A 21,179-nucleotide genomic window follows, 5' to 3' on the forward strand; every position below is an offset into this window, starting at 1 on the left:
TTTCCATAAGATCTCCCTTGGTAATGTCATTCCCTTCCCCATCTTCAATCATATTTTCAGATACTAGCAAATCTTGCTAAGTTCACATTTTTAACCACCTCTCCTCTTTTTTGCCCTTTAATTCTTTCTACAAAGTACTGTCAGATACTGCCCTGAAGTACAGTTCTGGCCATCTCACATATAAATGGTCTGCACCGTTCCTAAATGCTTTCCTAATTCCTTAGCCTGGCATTTGAAACTCTCCAAACTTGACCCCAACCCATCCCTTAGCCTAGGTTCCGGCCAACCAAGATGCTGGGCTAACTCCCCAGCGTGCCCTGTACGTCCCACCGCTGGGCTCTCGCTCCTGCCGCTCCCTACCTGGGAAACCTGCGCTCCTCCAAATCTCCGTTTTAGCCGGTCGGCAAGGCTCAGCTTGGGTACCGCATTCTACGGGAAATTACTGACCTTCTTTGGCTCGGCCCGGGTCCCCACGCCCTTGCAGTCGACGGTAGGGTTGATCTCCGCCTTGTCCCCTCGCCATGCCAGGGTACAGCCTCTTCCCCTACAGTCATCCCCGTAACTTCTAGAACTGTCATTGCAGACAGTCAACGTGTTTGTGGTGTGTGAATGTGATCTGGTCCTCCTCCCCAAATTTACAGATGATGGGTTCTATTTTTATCTCCTCGATGCTATACTAACCTCTATCTCTATTTCTTTTTTCCTCTTTCAGTCGCCTGTCAACCGTTTTCGACCTGGTGCTCTCCCCACCAGGTCCCACCCAGAGACGCGCTGCTTCTCCCGGACCCCGCACCGGTTCTCCGAACCATGCCGCGCGCCCGCCACAGAGCTGCAGTCCTCCGGGCGGCCTAGAGGGGCGCGCCGCTCTCACTTCCGGCGCGCGCGGCCAGAGGCCGATCTGCTCCCCGCCTGGGGTCGGTCCCCGCAGCCCGCGGAGCGAAGGGTGAGTGTGGTGGTCCGGCAGCACGGCCCTGGGTGTTTCCCAAACCGCCCTTGACCGGCCTCGGCCTTCCTCGGCCCCGGGCAGAGCCTGCGGCTGCACCAGGTGGCCGCCCCTCGATGCTACCGTCCGTCCGCCCATCTGTCCATCAGCCCATCAGTCCGTCCGTCCATCTTTCATGCATTTGTCCGTTTGCCGGTTCATCTACCCGCCCTTGCGTCGACTGACTCCACAAGCACTTACCGGGCGCCTCCTGTGTGCCAGGCCGCTAGCAGAGGAGTCGGAGAGGCACTAATGGAATCTCTCCTCCCACTTCACGCGCCCAGAGATCGCTTTTGAGTCCGCTCTCAGCCGTCCTTATTGACTTCCCAGTCTAGGTTAGATTTTTTACCACTTTCAGAGCACTTTCTGCTCTCCCTTTTGTAGTTCTTATCACGATTAAATCAGGTAGTTCCGTGCGATTTTTGTTTGACATCTGCTTCTCCTTACTATTTTTAAGTTCTGTAATGCAGGGACACTGTTTATAACTCTTTGCTCAGTGCCTAGCACAGTGCCTGCACAAAGTAGACACTCAATAAATATTGTTAGAGAAATGTGCGAAAACCACAGGCTGTCCTTAGAAGTGCTCTTGGTTTGGTGGGGGCAGGCAGATGTGAAAGGGCAGTTCAGCAGAACACATCCAAGAGTATGGACTCTGGAGTCAGACCATGTGGTTTCAAAACAGTCCAGACTACATCACTTACTAGCCATGTGACCTGAGACAAATTACATAACTTCTCTGTTTCTCTTCTGTAAAACTGTAGAGCAAAGAGTGGTATGAAGGTGAAATGAAGACACTTAAAACAGGTAGACAGCACTTGACTATAATAAAAGCTCAATTAGTGTTTAAGTAAGCAGACAATGCAGATACATTATACTGCAGTAAGCAGGATTGTCCAAAAGTGCCGTGGAGGTTCTTGGGTTGAATGGACTAAGAGGTAACTGGAACCAGGATCTTATCTCCCAGAGGTGCTTCCAGCCCCCCAACTGGGTTCCCTAGACAACTCCATAAACAACTGACACTTAAATCCACACTTCTGGTCCAAAGCAGTCAACTTATGCCACACATTGGATTGGGTGTATACCACACATTGGATTGGGTGATGGTGATACAGTGGTGAGCAAAAATGTTGGTGTAGCTTACAATCTAATCATGGAGAAGATATATATTACCCCAATAGTCCTACTGAAGTATATATACTGACAAAATGAGAGAGGTGCTCTGAGGGAAAGGAATGCAATTCTCTTTCATTGTGTCTCTCATGACTCCTTGACTGGCCCAGGGTTCTCAAGCCTGCCTACACAACAGAATCACTTGCGGAATGTTTTACAGATCTAAAACCCCACCCACAAGTTTCTAGCTCAGGCTGGGATGAGGCCCAGGCATCTGCAAAGTGAGGTGACTGCAGTCAAAGAAAGCCTCACCTTGGCTAAAGGATTTTGTTTTGTTTGTCTTTTATAATTTTTATTTTATACTGGAGTATAGTTGATTAACGATGTTTTGTTAATTTCAGGTGTACAGCAAAGTGATTCAGTTATACATATACCTGTATCCTTTATTTTTTTTTGGCTATCAGATTTTTTCACACACACACACACACACACACACACACACACACACACTATTTTATTTTTACAAGAGATAAATAAACAGACACCAAGCATTGTAAATGGATGACCACAACAAAATCAACAATGATTCCAATTACCAAACACGAAACACTCATACTATGTCATAATATTGACATTCAGTCCAGTAATCCTCCACTGTAACAGCTCCTTTACTTTGCAGTGAAAATTGATTTGTATATTTTTTGCTTCTGAGTCCTTGTGGAATGTTTTTTTTTAATATTCAAACAGAAAGTCACAAAAATTATAATCATCCTCATCAGTTCACTCGGTCCCATGTAATTAATTTTTTTTATCTTGATCTTTTGTTAGCACTTTTATGAATTCATCAATTTTCCATTAGAGTTCTGAAAATGCTTATTCATTCAGTTCAGCAATATAGTAAGTTACCAGAAACCTGTACTTGTCAGAGTCTTTTCCATGAATTCCTTGAACATGAAACCCTCTTATAGGAACATTTTTGCAAAAGCATCAGAGTACACCCAGAACTGTCTGTAAATGACAAAAGACTTAAGAATGACCACGGTTAAAGATTTGATGAAAGTTCATAATAATGCAATTGACAAGGAAATTTAGTTATTTCTGAGATATACATTTTAAAGTAATAACTAGAATTATGACATAAAATTATACTAGAACATATAAGATTTTTAGAATTTTCACGTAATGTCTGAAACAGTTATATTAACATATTTCCATACAAATAACCCAAAGAAAGTTTAGTATTAGTTGCTTTTTCTGTTTGTTTGTTTCTTTGTTTATACTGCAGTTTCTTATTAGTCATCAATTTTATACACATCAGTGTATACATGTCAATCCCAATCGCCCAATTCAGCACACCACCATCCCCACCCCACCGTGGTTTCCCCCCCTTGGTGTCCATATGTTTGTTCTCTACATCTGTGTCTCAACTTCTGCCCTGCAAACCGGTTCATCTGTACCATTTTTCTAGGTTCCACATACATGCGTTAATATACGATATTTGTTTTACTCTTTCTGACTTACTTCACTCTGTATGACAGTCTCTAGATCCATCCACATCTCTACAAATGACTCAGTTTTGTTCCTTTTGATGGCTGAGTAATATTCCATTGTATATATGTACCACATCGTCTTTATCCATTCATCTGTCGATGGGCATTTAGGTTGATTCCATGACCTGGCTATTGTAAATAGTGCTGCAATGAACATTGGGGTGCATGTGTCTTTTTGAATTATGGTTTTCTCTGGGTTTATGCCCAATAGTGGGATTGCTGGATCATATGGTAATTCTACGTTTAGTTTTTTAAGGAACTTCCATACTGTTCTCTATAGTGGCTATCTGTATCAATTTATATTCCCACCAACAGTGCAAGAGGGTTCCCTTTTCTCCACACCCTCTCCAGCATTTGCTGTTTGTAGATTTTCTGATGATGCCCATTCTAACTGGTGTGAGGTGATACCTCATTGTAGTTTTGATTTGCATTTCTCTAATGATTAGTGATGTTGAGCATCTTTTCATGTGTTTATTGGCAATCCATATATCTTCTTTGGAGAAATGTCTATTTAGGTCTTTTGCCCATTTTTGGATTGGGTTGTTTGTTTTTATTAATATTGAGCTGCTTGAGCTGTTTATATATTTTGGAGATTAGTCCTTTGTCAGTTGCTTCGTTTGCAAATATTTTCTCCCATTCTGAGGGTTGTCTTTTCATCTTGTTTATAGTTTCCTTTGCTGTGCAAAAGCTTTTAAGTTTCATTAGGTCCCATTTGTTCATTTTTGTTTTTATTTCCCTAGGAGGTGGGTCAAAAAGGATCTTGCTGTGATGTATGTCATAGAGTGTTCTGCCTATGTTTTCCTGTAAGAGTTTTATAGTGTCTGGCCTTACATTTAGGTCTTTAACCCATTTTGAGTTTCTTTTTGTATACAGTGTTAGAGAGTATTCTAATTTCATTCTTTTACATGTAGCTATCCAGTTTTCCCAGCACCACTTATTGAAGAGGCTGTCTTTTCTCCATTGTATATTCTTGCCTCCTTTATCAAAGATAAGGTGACCATATGTGCGTGGGTTTATCTCTGGGCTTTCTATCCTGTTCCATTGATCTATCTTTCTGTTTTTGTGCCAGTACCATACTGTCTTGATTACTGTAGCTTTGCAGTATAGTCTGAAGTCAGGGAGCCTGATTCCTCCAGCTCCGTTTTTCGTTCTCAAGATTGCTTTGACTATTCGGGGTCTTTTGTGTTTCCATACAAATTGTGAAATTTTTTGTTCAGGTTCTGTTAAAAAGGCCAGTGGTAGTTTGATAGGGATTGCGTTGAATCTGTAGATTGCTTTGGGTAGTAGAGTCATTTTCACAATGTTGATTCTTCCAATCCAAGAACATGGTATATCTCGCCATCTGTTGGTATCATCTTTAATTTCTTTCATCAGTGTCATAGTTTTCTGCATACAGGTCTTTTGTCTCCCTAGGTAGGTTTATTCCTAGGTATTTTATTCTTTTTGTGGCAATGGTAAATGGGAGTGTTTTCCATAATTTCTCTTTCAGATTTTTCATCATTAGTGAATAGAATGCCAGAGATTTCTGTGCATTAATTTTGTATCCTGCAACTTTATCAGATTCATTGATTAGCTCTAGTAGTTTTCTGGTGGCATTTTTAGGATTCTTTATGTATAGCATCATGTCATCTGCAAACAGTGACAAGTTTTACTTCTTCTTTTCCCACTTCGATTCCTTTTATCTCTTTTTCTTCTCTGATTGCCATGGCTAGGACTTCCAAAACTATGTTGAATAGTAGTGGTGAGAATGGACATCCTTGTCTTGGTCCTGATCTTAGAGGAAATGGTTTCAGTTTTTCACCATTGAGAATGGTGTTTGCTGTGGGTTTTTCATATATGGCCTTTATTATGTTGAGGTAGGTTCCCTCTGTGCCCACTTTCTGGAGAATTTTTATCATAAATGGGTATTGAATTTTGTCAGAAGCTTTTTCTGCATCTATTGAGATGATCATATGGCTTTTATTCTTCAATTTGTTAATATGGTGTATCACATTGATTGATTTGCGTATATTGAAGAATCCTTGTATCCCTGGGATAAATCCCACTTGATCATGGTGTATGATCATTTTAATGTGTTGTTGGATTGTGTTTGCTAGTATTTCGTTGAGGATTTTTGCATCTATATTCATCAATACTATTGGTCTGTAATTTTCTTTTTTTGTAGTATCTTTCTCTCGTTTTGGTATCAGGGTGATGGTGGCCTCATAGAATGAGTTTGGGAGTGTTCCTCCCTCTGCAATTTTTTGGAAGAGTTTGAGAAGAATGGGTGTTAACTCTTCTCTAAATGTTTGATAGAATTCACCTGTGAAGCCATCTGGTCCTGGACTTTTGTTTGTAGGAAGATTTTTAATCACAGTTTCAATTTCCTTACTTGTGATTGGTCTGTTCATATTTTCTATTTCTTCCTGCTTCAGTCTTGGAAGGTTATACCTTTCTAAGAATTTGTCCATTTCTTCCAGGTTGTCCATTTTATTGGCATAGAGTTGCTTGTAGTAGTCTCTTAGGATGCTTAGTATTTCTGCGGTGTCTATTGTAACTTCTCCTTTTTCATTTCTAATTTTATTGATTTGAGTCCTCTCCTCTTTTTCTTGATGAGTCTGGCTAATGGTTTGTCAATTTTGTTTATCTTCTCAAAGAACCAGATTTTAGTTTTATTGATCTTTGCTATTGTTTTCTTTGTTTCTATTTCATTTGTTTCTGCTGTGATTTTTATGATTTTTTTCCTTCTGCTAACTTTGGGTTTTGTTTGTTCTTCTTTCTCTACTTCCTTTATGTGTAAGGTTAGATTGTTTACTTGAGATTTTTCTTGTTTCTTTAGGTAGGCTTGTATAGCTATAAACTTCCCTCTTAGAACTGCTTTTGCTACATGCCATAGGTTTTGGATCATCGTGTTTTCATTGTCATTTGTCTGTAGGTATTTTTTGATTTCCTCTTTGATTTCTTTAGTGATCTCTTGGTTATTTAGTAACGTATTGTTTAACCTCCATGTGTTTGTGCTTTTTATGTTTTTTTCCCTGTAATTCATTTCTAATCTCATAGCATTGTGGTCAAAAAAGATGCTTGATATAATTTCAATTTTCTTAGATTTACTGAGGCTTGATTTGTGACCCAAGTTGTGATCTATCCTGGAGAATGTTCCATGTGCACTTGAGAAGAAAGTGTAATCTGCTGTTTTTGGATAGAATGTCCTATAAATATCAATTGAATCTATCTGGTCTATTTTGTCATTTAAAGCTTCTGTTTCCTTATTTATTTTCATTTTGGATGATCTGTCCATTGGTGTAAGTGAGGTGTTAAAGTCCCCCACTATTATTGTGTTACTGTCGATTTCCTCTTTTATAGCTGTTAGCAGTTGCCTTATGTATTGAAGTGCTCTTATGTTGGGTGCATATATATTTTTAATTGTTATATTTTCTTCTTGGATTGATCACCTGATCATTATGTAGTGTCCTTTCTTGTCTCTTGTAACATTCTTTATTTTAAAGTCTATTTTATCTGATATGAGTACAGCTACTCCAGCTTTCTTTTGATTTCCATTTGCATGGAATATCTTTTTCCATCCCCTCACTTTCAGTCTGTATGTGTCCCTAGGTCTGAAGTGGGTCTCTTGTAAACAGCATATATATGGGTCTTGTTTTTGTATCCATTCTGCGAGCTCGTGTCTTTTGGTTGGAGCATTTAATCCATTCACGTTTAAGGTAATTATCGATATGTATGTTCCTATGACCATTTTCTTAATTGTTTTGGGTTTGTTTTTGTAGGTCCTTTTCTTCTCTTGTGTTCCCCACTTAGAGAAGTTACTTTAGCATTTGTTGTAGAGCTACTTTGGTGGTGCTGAATTCTCTTAGCTTTTGCTTGTCTGTTAAGCTTTTGATTTCTCCATCGAATCTGAATGAGATCCTTGCCAGGTAGAGTAATCTTGGTTGTAGGTGCTTCCCTTTCATCACTTTATATCATTCCACTCCCTTATGGCTTGTAGAGTTTCTGCTGAGAAATCAGCTGTTAACCTTATGGGAGTTCCCTTGTATGTTATTTGTCGTTTTTCCCTTGCTGCTTTCAATAATTTTTCTTTGTGTTTCATTTTTGCCAATTTGATTACTATGTGTCTTGGCATGTTTCTCCTTGGGTTTATCCTGTATGGGACTCACTGCACTTTCTGGACTTGGGTGGCTATTTCCTTTCCCATGTTAGGGAGGTTTCGACTATAATCTCTTTAAATATTTCTTGTGTCCTTTCTAGCTCTCTTCTCCTTCTGGCACCCTAATAATGTGAATGTTGGTGCATTTAATATTGTCCCAGAAGAGTCTTAGGCTGTCTTCATTTCTTTTCTTTCTTTTTTCTTTAGTCTGTTCCGCAGCAGTGAATTACACCATTCTCTCTTCCAGGTTACTTATCTGTTCTTCTGCCTCAGTTATTCTGCTATTGATTCCTTCTAGTGTAGTTTTCATTTCAGTTATTGTATTGTTCATCTCTGTTTGTTCTTTAATTCTTCTAGGTCTTTGTTAAATATTTCTTGCATCTTCTCGATCTTTGCCTGCATTATTTTTCCGAGGTCCTAGATCATCTTCACTATCATTATTCTGAATTCTTTTTCTGGTAGGTTGCCTATCTCCACTTCATTTAGTTGTTTTTCTGGGGTTTTATCTTGTTCCTTCATCTGGTATATAGCCCTCTGCCTTTTCATCTTGTCTATCTTTCTGTGAATGTGGTTTTTGTTCCACAGGCTGCAGGATTGTAGTTCTTCTTGCTTCTGCTGTCTGCCCTCTGGTGGATGAGCTATCTAAGAGGCTTGATGGGAGGGACTTGTGGTGGGTAGAGTTGACTGTTGCTCTGGTAGGCAGAGCTCAGTAAAACTTTAATCCACTTGACTGTTGATAGGTGGGGCTGGGTTCCCTCCCTGTTGGTTGTTTGGCCTGAGGCAACCCAAAACTGGAGCGTAAGTGGGCTCTTTGGTGGGGCTAATGACAGACTCTGGGAGGGCTGACACCAAGTTGTCCTTCCCAGAACTTCTGCTGCCAGTGTCCTTGTCCCCACGGTGAAACAGAGCCACCCCCCGCCTCTGCAGGAGACCTTCCAACACTAGCAGGTAGGTCTGGGTCACTCTCCCCCGGGGTCACTGCTCCTTCCCCTGGGTCCCGATGTGCACACTACTTTATGTGTACCCTCCAAGAGTGGAGTCTCTGTTTCCCCCAGTCCTGTCGAAGTCCTGCAATCAATTCTCACTAGTGTTCAAAGTCTGATTCTCTAGGAATTCCTGCTCCCGTTGCCGGACCCCCAGTTGGGAAGCCTGACGTGGGACTCAGAACCTTAACTCTAGTGGGTGGACTTCTGTGGTATAAGTGTTTGCCAGTCTGTGAGTCACCCACCCACCAGTTATGGGATTTGATTTTACTGTGATTGCACCCCTCCTACCGTCTCACTGTGGCTTCTCCGTTGTCTTTGGATGTGGGGTATCTTTTTTGGTGAGTTCCAGTGTCTTCCTGTCGATGATTGTCCAGCAGCTAGTTGTGATTCTGGTGTTCTCACAAGAGGGAGTGAGAGCACGTCCTTCTACTCCACCGTCTTGGTTCCTCCTCCCCTGTATCTATTCTTTTTCAAATGCTTTTCCCATTAGGTTATTATAGAATATGGAGCAGAGTTCCCTGTGCTATACAGTAGGTCCTTGTTGGTTATCTATTGTTTTTGTTTTTGTTTTTGCTTTTGCTTTTTTAAAACTAGTCAGAGGAACAGGATGAGATTTGCAATTTGAAGAAGTCACTGTGGTTACACTATAAATAGACTGTGGGTTATTGTACAGTGTAACAGGAAGGATAGTTGCTGGAATGAAGAAGGTGGTGGCAGAGATGGGAAAGAGCAGATTCTGGAAATAGGAAATAAAATCAATAGGACTTAATTTGCATTAAATACAGGAAGGAGGTATTAGGAATGCTTCCAGGTTTCTGGCAGTGCAGCCGTATTGTTTTTCCTACTTCCGAGAGGGGAATCACTGGGAGAGGAGCAGGTTGGGGTGGGAGGAATCATCAGTTGATCATGGATGTGCTGAGTTTGAGGTCCTTTTGAGAAATTCAAAAGAGTTATGATGAGGCTTCCATGGTGGCACAGTGGTTAAGAATCCGCCTGCCAATGCAGGGGACACGGGTTCAAGCCCTGGTCCAGGAAGATCCCACATGCCACAGAGCAACTAAGCCCATGTGCCACGACTACTGAGCCTGAGCTCTAGAACCTGTAAGCCAGAACTGCTGAAGCCCGCACGCCTAGAGCCCATGCTTCGCAACAAGAGAAGCCACTGCAATGAGTAGCTCGTGCACCGCAACGAAGAGTAGCCCCCACTTGCTGCAACTAGAGAAAGCCCGCGCGCAGCAACAGAGACCCAACGCAGCCAATAAGTAAATAAATAAATAAATTTTAACAAAAAGAAAAAGAGTTGTGATGGATGTGAGTCACAATGGATAAATAGGGCTGGAGCTCAGATGAGAGGTCCAGACTAGAGATCGATGGTAACCGAGGGTAAGGATGAGATTGCCTGGGAGAGCATGAGAACAGTGGTGGACTAAGGGCTAACCTGTGGACCTCTGATGTAAAGGAGGATGGACTTGCGAAGGAGATGGAGAAGGAACACCGATAATTCCTCAGCCCCCCAATGGAGGACAAGTTGCTGAGGCATAGTATTTATACTGATGCATAGATCTGACAATGCATCATCATGGGATTTCTTAAATGTCAATTGTTGTAATAAGAACTAAAGAAATGTATTTAGTATTTTCCAAATACTACAAAATTAAGCAGAAAAATGTCCCCAAGTTTCTCTGTGTTTAGGTTCCTCCTCTCATTATTCCTTAACTCTGCCAAGGCTCTGGCCCAGGGTTTTTACCCTGGCCGCACATCGGAAGCATTTGTGGCACTTATTGAAGCCCCACCCATGGAGATTCTGATTCAACAAGTCTGAGGGCCATGCATGGCTGTTTCTGAGCCATAGCCATGAGCCTGGCCTTTCTGAATCACCTGCAGTTTCCTCAGTGGGCCACATCCTCTCATACCTACTGCTCCTTGCCTGAATGACCTCCCTCTACAGCTCCACCCAGCTCACTCATACCAGACTCTGCTGAGATGGTTCCCCCAGGCAGTCAGTTCTTCCTGGTCTTAGTCATCTTACCGGGCTACCTTGTCTGCTTCCCTCCATCCTTGGATGTATTGCACTGTGTTTGCCTGTTTCCCTGTCACTTTCCCTTATTAAACTAGGAGTCCTTGAAGACAGACCTCTGAATCCTGAGAGTCCTGTTCAGTACACTGCCTAGCACATAGCTCAAATATTGTTGAGATAGTGGATGAAGGAATCCATTCCTCTTTCCTTTGTGCTGTCTCAGAACCTTGTGACTTAAAGTCAGGAAAAATTCTTCCGGGCTTCCCTGGTGGCACAGTGGTTAAGAATCCGCCTGCCAATGCAGTGGTCACAGGTTCGAGCCCTGGTCTGGGAAGTTCCCACATGCAGGTGGAGCAATTAAGCCCATGTGCCACAACTACTGAAGCCTGCACACCTAGAGCCCATGCTCTGCAATGAGAGAAGCCACTGCAATGAGAAACCTGCGCACCACAACGAAGAGTAGCCCCTGCTCTCCGCAACTAGAGAAAGCCCGTGCACAGCAACGAAGACCCAACACAGCCAAAAATAAATAAAGTAAATAAATTAAAATTAATAAATAAAGAACTAAACATTTTAAAAAAACAGAAAAATTCTTCCTTTTTTTGTACATTCACCCTGGCCATTCTCCATGACCTTTTCCTAACATTTTCACCCTTATTTTTTTATTTTTATTTTTTTTAGAAAGCAGATTTTTTTTTTTTTTTTTTTTTTTTTTGTGGTACGCGGGCCTCTCACTGTTGTGGCCTCTCCCGCTGCGGAGCACAGGCTCCGGATGCGCAGGCTCAGCAGCCATGGCTCACCGGCCTAGCCCCTCCGCGGCATGTGGGATCTTCCCGGACTGGGGCACGAGCCCATGTCCCCTGCATCGGCAGGCGGCCTCTCAACCACTGCGCCACCAGGGAAGCCCTAGAAAGCAGATTTTTAAAATTTTTATATATTTATTTATTTATTTTTGGCTGTGTTGGGTCTTCGTTGCTGTGCGTGGGCTTTTTCTAGTTGTGGCGAGTGGGGGCTACTCTTCGTTACAGTGCGCGGGCTTCTCATTGCAGTGGCTTCTCTTGTTGCAGAGCACGGGCTCTAGGCGCACAGGCTTCAGTAGTTGTGGCACACGGGCTCTAGGGTGCAGGCTCAGTAGTTGTGGCACACGGGCTTAGTTGCTCCGCGGCATGTGAGATCTTCCTGGACCAGGGCTTGAACCTGTCTCCTGTATTGGCAGGTGGATTCTTAACCACTGTGCCACCAGGGAAGTCCTTCACCCTCATTCTTTTTTTTTTTTCTTTTTTTTTTTTTTTTTGCGGTATGCGGGCCTCTCACTGTTGTGGCCTCTCCCGTTGCGGAGCACAGGCTCCGGACGCGCAGGCTCAGTGGCCATGGCTCACGGGCCCAGCCGCTCCGCGGCATGTGGGATCTTCCCAGACCGGGGCACGAACCTGTGTCCCCTGCATCGGCAGGCGGACTCTCAACCACTGCGCCACCAGGGAAGCCCCACCCTCATTCTTAATTTATAGTAGCAACCAAGATTGTCCTGGGCATTAACCCATTCTGTAATTTAAAAAAACAAGTGCTTTAGAGTTGGGCTACTCTAGGTTCATGTCTTGACTTTGCCATATACTAGTTTGGGGCCTTGGGCAAATTACTTAACTTTCAAGAACCTCAGTTTCCTCATCTGTAAAGTGGAGCTGATAATACATACCTATTAGTGTTATTTACAAGTGTCAAAAAATTGTATTTGTAAAGTGCCTGGCCCATAGTAGGTTTATTAAGTGCAAATTCCCTTCTTTGGGGAGACCCTATGGCTTAATAGAAAGAGCTAATAAGTCCTCTGGTTGCAGAGAGCCATTCTGCTGCTTCCTGGCTGTGTGTCTTTGGTCCCCTTATGATTCTCAGTAGCCTCATTTGGAAAATGGGCATAATTATGATTATCCTTATAGAATTATTAGGGAAATTATATTAAATTTATGTCAAGTATCTAGCTAGTGCTTGGCATCTAGTAGGTGCTCAGTAAAATGGTGGTTATTATTCTGAGAGCTGATAATATACTATAGTATTTTTCCTGATTTCCATGATTTATAAGCATTAGTTATTATCCCTAATGTTGTCTCTAACATTGTTACCAAAAGTTGAATTTATTTCGGTGGTACTTTAACTTTTCCGTTTTACATCCTGAGAAAAATCCTGAATCATCTATAAATGTATTATTTACACGGAAGCTCCCTTTTAGTCAGTTTTCTTTACAGTGCTACACTTGGTGGCAACTGGTTTTCAAACACCTGAATTTATATTCTAAACACATTTTTTCCCCTGTGTGATATTAGCATTGTCCACCTCAGGAGCTCTTTGGAGAACTGGAATTCAGAAAGAATCTCTCAGACACTAGACGTCCATCCCCTCCCTGCTTCAACTAGGCAGCCTCTTCAGACTATCTCTGCCCAGAATGGCAGGAAAGTCGGCAGCCTTGGTCTACCATGCTCCAAAAGAGCAGGAAGGACTCATAATTGTGAAGGTCGAAGAAGAAAATTATATTTGGGGGCAGGACTTTGGCCTTCAGGGCAATGCCTATAGTCAGGAGGCCTTCCGCCAGCGGTTCAGGCAGTTCGGTTACTCTGACTCCGCGGGGCCCCGGGAGGCTCTGAACCGGCTCCGTGAGCTGTGCTGTCAGTGGCTGAGGCCAGAGGTGCATAGCAAGGAGCAGATCCTGGAGCTGCTGGTGCTGGAGCAGTTCCTGAGCATCCTGCCAGAGGAGCTGCAGACCTGGCTTCGAGAGAACCAACCAGGGAGTGGAGAGGAAGCCGTGGTGATGCTGGAGGAGCTGGAGAAAGAGCTTGACGAACCAAGGCAACAGGTAAGTAGGTGTTTTATTTGCTTGTTTTACTGACTGTAAGTTAATGAGGAAGCCATTCTGAGCAGCCTTGACTGGGCTCCCCGAGAATTATAAAATTTTTGTCCTTTGGGTTATTATTTGTGCACTGGGATCAAGTCACTAGAGCTTTTCGTCTTGTTGTTTTCTATCTAATCATCTGAATGAGTTTCTGATTCTGGCTGCCCTGCCCTGTTAATCTAGGGGTTTTCCTCTTGTATGTCCTCAGGATCATAGTGTTGGTACTTGATTACTCCTAGGACACAGCTCATGGCCAAGGAATGATCTGGAAGGAAATGACATCTGTGGGAGCACTGAAGTCTCTGAGTATCCAGCTCGAGCCCTTGGAGAACCAGGGCAAGAATGAGATTCAGGAGCCCCAGGGTTACTGTGAGAGAGGTGAGGCGCCACAGTCCATTGGGGGTTGAGGGCGGAGGTGAGGGCTTAAATCCGTGGCATGGGTCATTTTCTTAATAACTGCCTCTTATGACTGTCATTAAGTGCTGTGAAAAAGCCCCCTTGCCTAGAAATATTCTTCCATTGGCTCTGCCTAGAACCTGAAATTCCAATATAATTTCTAATTTGGGGTTAAGAATTAAGGTCTCTAATAAAATTCTCTAATAACCTCCATAATATTCAAAGAGCAGTATTCTGGTTTTTTAATATTATGGCCCTACTGACAAAGCAGTCCCTAAGATGGAGATGCGTAATGTATCAATAAGAGAAACCACATAGTAACTTGAAAAGGGAAAATTTAATGTTAAGAATTATTAATTATGACAGAGGATTAGTTACTAATTAGTTTTCAAAACCCCCATAAAGTATGCAGAAATAACACATACAGGGAGTCTCTAGGGTTGAGGCAGAGCGCCCAAGAAAGGAACAAATCTGCAAGAGGGTGCTGCATCTTCCCCCTCCCTTGGCAGAAATGAGATCCAGATCTTGTTGGAGAGGACACAGCTATGGCCCACTGGATGGAGATGTTCCCTGAGTGCTTGCTGGCAGATTTGCTGGGAAACTGCTCTTTGGGGTATGAAGGAAAGCCATTCATGGGTGGGGGGAAAGTGTGTGTTCTAGGGGGCAGAATTCACTGAGAAGCTACCCTCTGGGGTGCCAGGTGTGCCCCCCCACCATGGGGAGGTGCCATGACACAGAACTTGCTGCAAAGCCACCCTCAGGGATGGTGCCCCTGAAACTGATTGGCACTGCTGGGTGCCCCACACGTTGCAGGGAAAAAGAGAGCACACCAGCACCAGGAAGAAAAGCCCCTTCCTCCTTCAGGGTCTGTTCAGCCCCTACTGTTAAAGTTCACATCGTTGTCAGCTGGCCAGGGAGAAGTGTAGCACAGGCGGGGCACTGAAGGGTGGATTTGAAGCTGACCAAAAGGGCTTCGATTATGTTATTGGCAAAATCATCCCTATGGGCAGCATGTACATCAGGCCTATTAACTTGTTCTCATTAACAAGTTTGTTACAGCCAACTACCCTTCTGATTTCATCTTTACCAAGCAATCTTATTAAATTCCTATGAAGCTTAGCTATAATAAAAACGTACATTAGTCTAGTCTGGTCTGTGTGACAGTTAAATTACTCATTAATTTTTGTTATGGTTTTATTGCTCAGTTTCATGAGCTTGGCTAATGAGAGTTAACCCCAAGAGGTAAATCTATGCATTGTATGATGATAAAGTTAGGTTTATGAGGCCACAAGGTCAAGGGCTAGATCTTGGACCTTGGCATTCACCAAAGGTATCCATGCATCTGTACACTGAGACCTCCTAGGAAACTCCCTCCCAGCCCCGCCTCCCCCCACATCATTAGCCAAGTAAGCCCACTTAAATATTTTCCGCATCAAGCAAAAACTACATTCAAGTGGATTTAAAAAAATCATCTCCTCAAGTCCCCTGCCTTAAAGTAGGTAAATATCTAAATCAGTTAGGGTCAATTACTTCTATTTCCTTCTTTTAAGGTCTTGAGGAACAGAGACTGTGCTGTAATTTTTTAAGTCGTTCTTGTGCTTTTCATACTGATATTTGTTGTGGCCTGAATTATGTCCCCCCAGTTTCTATGTTGAAGCCCTACCCCCACCCAGTACCCCAAAATGTGACTGTATTTGAGATAGGGCCTTTAAAGAAGTAAATAAGTTAACATGCGACTGTTAGGGTGAGCCCTAACCCAATATGACGGTGTCCTTGTGAGAAGCAGAGACTGGGCCATAACACAAATCGAGGGACAACCGTATAAGGACCCAGTGGGAAGGAGCCACTGCAAGCCAAGGAGAGATAGACCTCAAATGATACCAAACCTGCCAACACCTTGATCTTGGACTTCCAGCCTCCAGAATTGTGAGAAAATAAATTTCTGTTGTTTAAGCCATCCAGTGTATGGTATTTTGTTACAGCAGGCAGACTGGCAAACTAAAACGGTATTAAACTTCTTCTCTGTGTCCATATGAACTACTTCCAGTTTTAATTTAATTCCATTTTATTTTATTTGTTTAGCAGAATCCTCATAAAACACACCTGTTCTTGAAGGTAATGAGTACACTGCCCTTCGACTTTGTTTTAACTAAGCATCTCACTGCCTCTGATTCCATCTGTATTCCATCTCTCCGGTCATCACAGCTCATTCCTCTGGATGTGCTTCAGTTTCTCCACATTCATTTGAAGTACAGGGATAAAAAAATAAAGTACTCTAATGAAGATCTGGTCAATTTACAAGGTAGATTCACACACAGCCCCAACTCTTATTTGTTGCACTCTATATATTTTTATTTGTTTGCCCCTTCACAGTGGTATTATGTTGTTGACTCAATCAACTTATGGCCACAGTGATTCCATCTTCCAGCCTTCCTTGGCCTTAGCAAAATGTCCTCATCCTCCGTTTATGCCTGATTGCTAAGTATATGGTCTTGAATGGCCTTGACTGGGTTTCTGATAAATCTCATTATGCTGATCTTTTTTTAGTCTTGAGGGTCTTAGCTCCACCTCTGAAGAATTAATGTGGATCATTTCACATCTTTTACCTAGGTCAATAAGGATTAAATCATTGGAGGAATCCACCTTGATAGGATTGTAAGAGTTGCCATGTCATTTTTATAACCTTACACTCTTGGTTATATAATATAATATATAATTTTCCTTAGCTTCTTCACTAGCCTAGCAGTATGTTTTGCTAGAAGAAGAGCCTGCGATGGACCTTTGAGTGCAGGTGGTTTACTGAGGGCATGCTCCTCAGGAGAACTCTGTGATGGAGTGAGAGAGGTAGGGTTAGGAAGGGAAAAGATCAAGCAATGATATGGTCTCGGGTAAAACCTAGCCTTGGCTTAATCCATGAGGTGGGGCTTTGGGAGGACCCCCTGGAGCATAATTGTACTGCTGAGTTGTTCCTTCTTGAGGCGGGGTTGGGGGGCAGTGAGGGTGGAAGTAATTTCCTAGGCCAGGTGGCTTTCATCAGCCAGGGCAACGCTCCAGAGAAGAGGGAAGCTGTGGGTCGTTAGGAGCCAACACTCACAGCAGCTGGGGGAAGGAGGCACTGTGTTGGTGAAGGGGATCTGAGTGGGTAGTGGAGCATCATCTATATAGTATTAAGGCTGAATCATATTTGTCCATGTGCAATTAAAGGCCAAGTCCGAGTTAAGATGATTTTAGACCATACAGGTCACTGAAAAGGTAGGGAAGTAGTGGGATGGGGTGAGGGGATGTTATATAGCAGAGCTCTTCTACAGAGGAACCTGTGGCTTATTTCTCTTCCAAAGAGCTTCCTATAATCTGTACTCTGCCCTCCAGCATCTGAACTTTGGGCTTGATTGTAAATTATCATTCACTCTTGGAAGATATCAATTAGATTATTTGGATTATTTTTGTACCAATATTTCTAAATATTCAAGTAATCATCTCATATTCTACTTTTAATCTCTGTCATTTCCAGGAATTACTCTAGTTAACTGTTTATCCTAATTTTTTAAAATGTAATATACATATATAGTTGAAAGAATAAGAGTCTTGGTATTTTCCTGATCGATACATCTAAGGTCAAGATTTTTCTCTGGTCTCAATTTGTCCTCATGTGATTATAGAATTTGAAGAAGTATTTTAAATCCTATAAATTACATTGCTTTTCTAATTTTCACAGCCCTAAATTTGTCCCTACACAATTTTATTGCCACTTTATACCCTTTATAATGTATACTCTTTATAATTTGACCTATTTACTACTTTCACAAGATTTCTCATTAGGTTGTCAGGTCTCTGACTTTAACCAAGTTGGTGCTTATTATTCTTCTGCCTTTTTAATATATTATGCTTTTATTCATAAATTTTCCCTTTTTGAACGAGCATAGCCTTGAGTAATTTAAATTTCTATTTAAGATCCAAGAACAGTGTGAATTTTAGTGTTCTGATCTAAGAGGCAGTGTTGTCCATCTGTGATTTCTGGTAAGAAGTGAGGAAAAGGGAAGCTGGATAGCCCCGTGCTTTGGTCAGGTAATCATTGTGAGCCTTTATTGTTGTGTTTGAAGTGTGATGAACTCCAAGAATATCAAAAAGAAGTATTTGTTTTTATAGAAAAACATGACTTTTCTGAAGCTAAATAAAAATGGTTTTTAAATTAATTTTTTTTTCTTAGTGCAACTACAGCCCTGCTTCCTTCCAGTAGGGAAAGCAGATGACATAGGGGGAAAGTGCAAGCCTTGATGTTAAGCATCTTTAGAATCCTGACTCTACCAGTTATTAATTCTATTCCCTTACCCTAGTGATATAGCCTCTCTGAGCCTTCGTTTCCTGATCTGTAAAATGCATATAAGTTTAGAGGGCTTTGGGGGAGACGAAAGTAACTTAACAGTTCTTCAGATTTTCTCCACTCAAAATAATTGAAGTTACCTCAGCCATCATCCAGTAGTCTCCTATTCTGAGTTACTAGAAATCTAGAAATGAGAGGGGCGTGTCATGTGAGAGCGGAAGGTTTGGCACCAGGCAGTCACATCTGCCTCTTGTTTCCATCCACCATCTTTGACCATTTATACATAAAAAAGTGAACATAGAAGACTCCCACCTGGCCCCAGAATGAGTCAGGAACTCACAATATTACTTTTCTTATGCTCTGCATGTCTTATTCTATTTGCTTATAATCATTTGATCAACTTAGAACCTGCCAGAATCTGCAATTTACCTTTGTACCACCTACCTCTGTCCAATTCTAACCTCTAAAGCATTTCCTAATTGTATCTCCTGCTCTCCTATTTTTGTAGAAGCACTGCTGATTCAAGACTCTTAGACATCTGTCTTTATTCTAATTACTCTTTATCTCCTCTTTTCCTTTCCCTCACTACCTAAAAGCACATCTTCTCCTCTAACCCAAGATTGTCTCCCAGCTTCCTGGTCTCTCACTGCTACTCCTGTTTATCACTATCTCCTTTAACTAATTTCTTGCCCTGTTCACCATCCCTCCTTTCCAATGCTGACTCTCATTCTAGTCTATATTACTCTCTGAGGGTGCCAACTCTCCCTACCACAGGCCACTTTTCTAAATTCTAGGTTGGGAAGCTAGTTTTTAAGAGTTTTCCTTCTAATAGGTAAATACCTATTTCATTTGGTTTATTTTCTGTTTCTGCTACAGTAAGTTCTTTTCTTCCAACATGGGAAGCAAATGACACTTGCATTTTCTGTTCACATTTTTAGATGGCAAGCTGGTGGCTGACAAATTCTTGACAGCAAAGCAAGAAATTATTGAATGTGTGGCATCAGCAGCCATGATATCCTCAAGACGACTCCCTGGGGAAACTCCTTCAGGACAGGTAGTTGAAGAAGCTTTGGGAGGTCTGGACAATTTTGAGAAGCCAAAAGGAAGTGCTTCAGGGGACAAAATGAGTCAGCTCCCTTCCCAGGAAAGACATTTTAGCCTGACAAGCTTCAACAAGGAAATTTCCACAGAAGAGAGTGTCCTGGAATGTAATGAAGGTGAAGGAAGTCTCAGTCTGAACTCAAATGTTATAACACAACCGAGAATTCACGCTGGGGGAAAGCTCTATGAGTGCTTCGACTGTGGGAAAGCCTTTTGCCAGAGCTCAAAGCTGATTAGACATCAGAGAACTCATACTGGAGAGAGACCTTATGCATGTAAAGAATGTGGCAAAGCCTTTAGTCTGAGCTCAGACCTTGTTAGACATCAGAGAATTCATAGTGGTGAAAAACCCTACGAATGTTGTGAATGTAGAAAAGCTTTCAGGGGCAGTTCAGAGCTCATCCGGCATCGGAGAATTCACACTGGAGAGAAACCTTATGAATGTGGTGAATGTGGGAGAGCTTTCAGCCGGAGCTCAGCCCTTATTCAGCATAAGAAAATTCACACTGGAGACAAAGGCTATGAATGTATTGAATGTGGTAAGGCTTTTGGTAGAAGCTCTATCCTTACTGAACATCAAAGAATTCACACTGGAGAGAAACCTTATGAATGTAATGAATGTGGAAAATCCTTCAATCAGAGCTCAGCCCTCACCCAGCACCAGAGAATCCACACTGGAGAAAAGCCTTATGAATGTAGTGAATGTAAGAAAACATTTAGGCATAGATCAGGCCTTATGCAGCATCAGAGAACTCACACCAGAGTTTAACTCTTTGGGTAAGAGTTGTACAACTATGAAATACTAGGAATTCACTTTGGGGGTGAATAATGGGATATGTATATATGATATATATGTGATATAATGGGATATATGATATATATATATATGATATATATATATATATATATATATGGTTCTGTTGAAATGCATGTATGGCAGGGGAGTACCTAGCCTGGTCCATGAGTCACTAAAGGCTTCCTGGATGTGATGAAATCTCAGTTGAGGCATAAAAGGTGGGTAGAAGTTAGCCAGACCAAGGCAAGAAGGAAGAGAAGAATGTTACAGGCAGAGGTTATAGCACATGCAATGGCATGAACAGAGGATCTGGAGACATCCCTTCCTCTGAACTCTTCTCTCTGGCAGGAATTTTTTCTTGGGGGCCCCTGGTTCAGAAGCCAGGGTAGGTGTTTGTTCCTCTCTTCCTATTTAGTCACTGAGTTGGGTGGCCTATCCCAGTTCTCTTGGAGTACTTAGGAGAATTAGTGATGGAAGACTTTGCTGCGTTGTATGGAAAAAGGCATGTTTGTACACCAAGGAAAGAATACATGTTGGAGGCTAGAGGGACAGTGGGGACTGAAGTGCTTGTGTCCCATGACCCTGGGGCCCAGGAAATGGCAAGCTGACAGGAACACGGGAATGGGAGGTCTGCCTTCCTCATTCCCTGTTCCCTCCTCTCATCACCAGACTCACAGATGCTAAGCTACGTGAGGGCAATGAATATTTGTTGAATATTCCTCAAAACTCTACTTCTCCAATTTTTATTTTGGCAGTTTTAATTAACTCACAATTGCTGAGGGCAGTTAATACCTAAGAGGAAGTTTGAGTCCTCTTCTAAGATGTCCTGATTTCCCTTCCTGATACTGTCACTTCTGAAGAAGATGTGATAATCAAAGCTGTTGTGGGTAATAGGAGAGGTGAA

General features: G+C 42.2%; 2 protein-coding genes across 3 annotated transcripts in view; one reads left to right on the plus strand and one right to left on the minus strand.

Annotated features, from left to right (window-relative positions):
* Positions 1 to 21,179, minus strand: part of LOC132504228 (zinc finger protein 271) — a 50,942-nt gene that overhangs the window by 19,012 nt on the left and 10,751 nt on the right. The window contains exon 1 of one of the 2 annotated variants that reach the window (XM_060121411.1): positions 682 to 746. The exons of the other annotated variant lie outside the window; for it this stretch is intronic. The gene's annotated coding sequence lies outside the window, so the exon portion shown is untranslated. Of the gene's footprint in view, positions 1 to 681; positions 747 to 21,179 lie in introns of those variants that run through there. 2 annotated transcript variants of the gene reach the window in all.
* LOC132504230 (zinc finger and SCAN domain-containing protein 30-like) lies at positions 13,178 to 20,293 on the plus strand. Its single transcript, XM_060121413.1, has 3 exons — positions 13,178 to 13,625; positions 13,901 to 14,039; positions 19,317 to 20,293. Exons 1-3 carry the CDS (start codon positions 13,218 to 13,220, stop codon positions 20,246 to 20,248), a joined length of 1,479 nt encoding a protein of 492 aa, XP_059977396.1. The 5' UTR covers positions 13,178 to 13,217; the 3' UTR covers positions 20,249 to 20,293.

Source organism: Lagenorhynchus albirostris, chromosome 14 (assembly GCF_949774975.1).
Source record: "Lagenorhynchus albirostris chromosome 14, mLagAlb1.1, whole genome shotgun sequence".
NCBI classification, from domain to species: Eukaryota; Metazoa; Chordata; class Mammalia; order Artiodactyla; family Delphinidae; genus Lagenorhynchus; species Lagenorhynchus albirostris.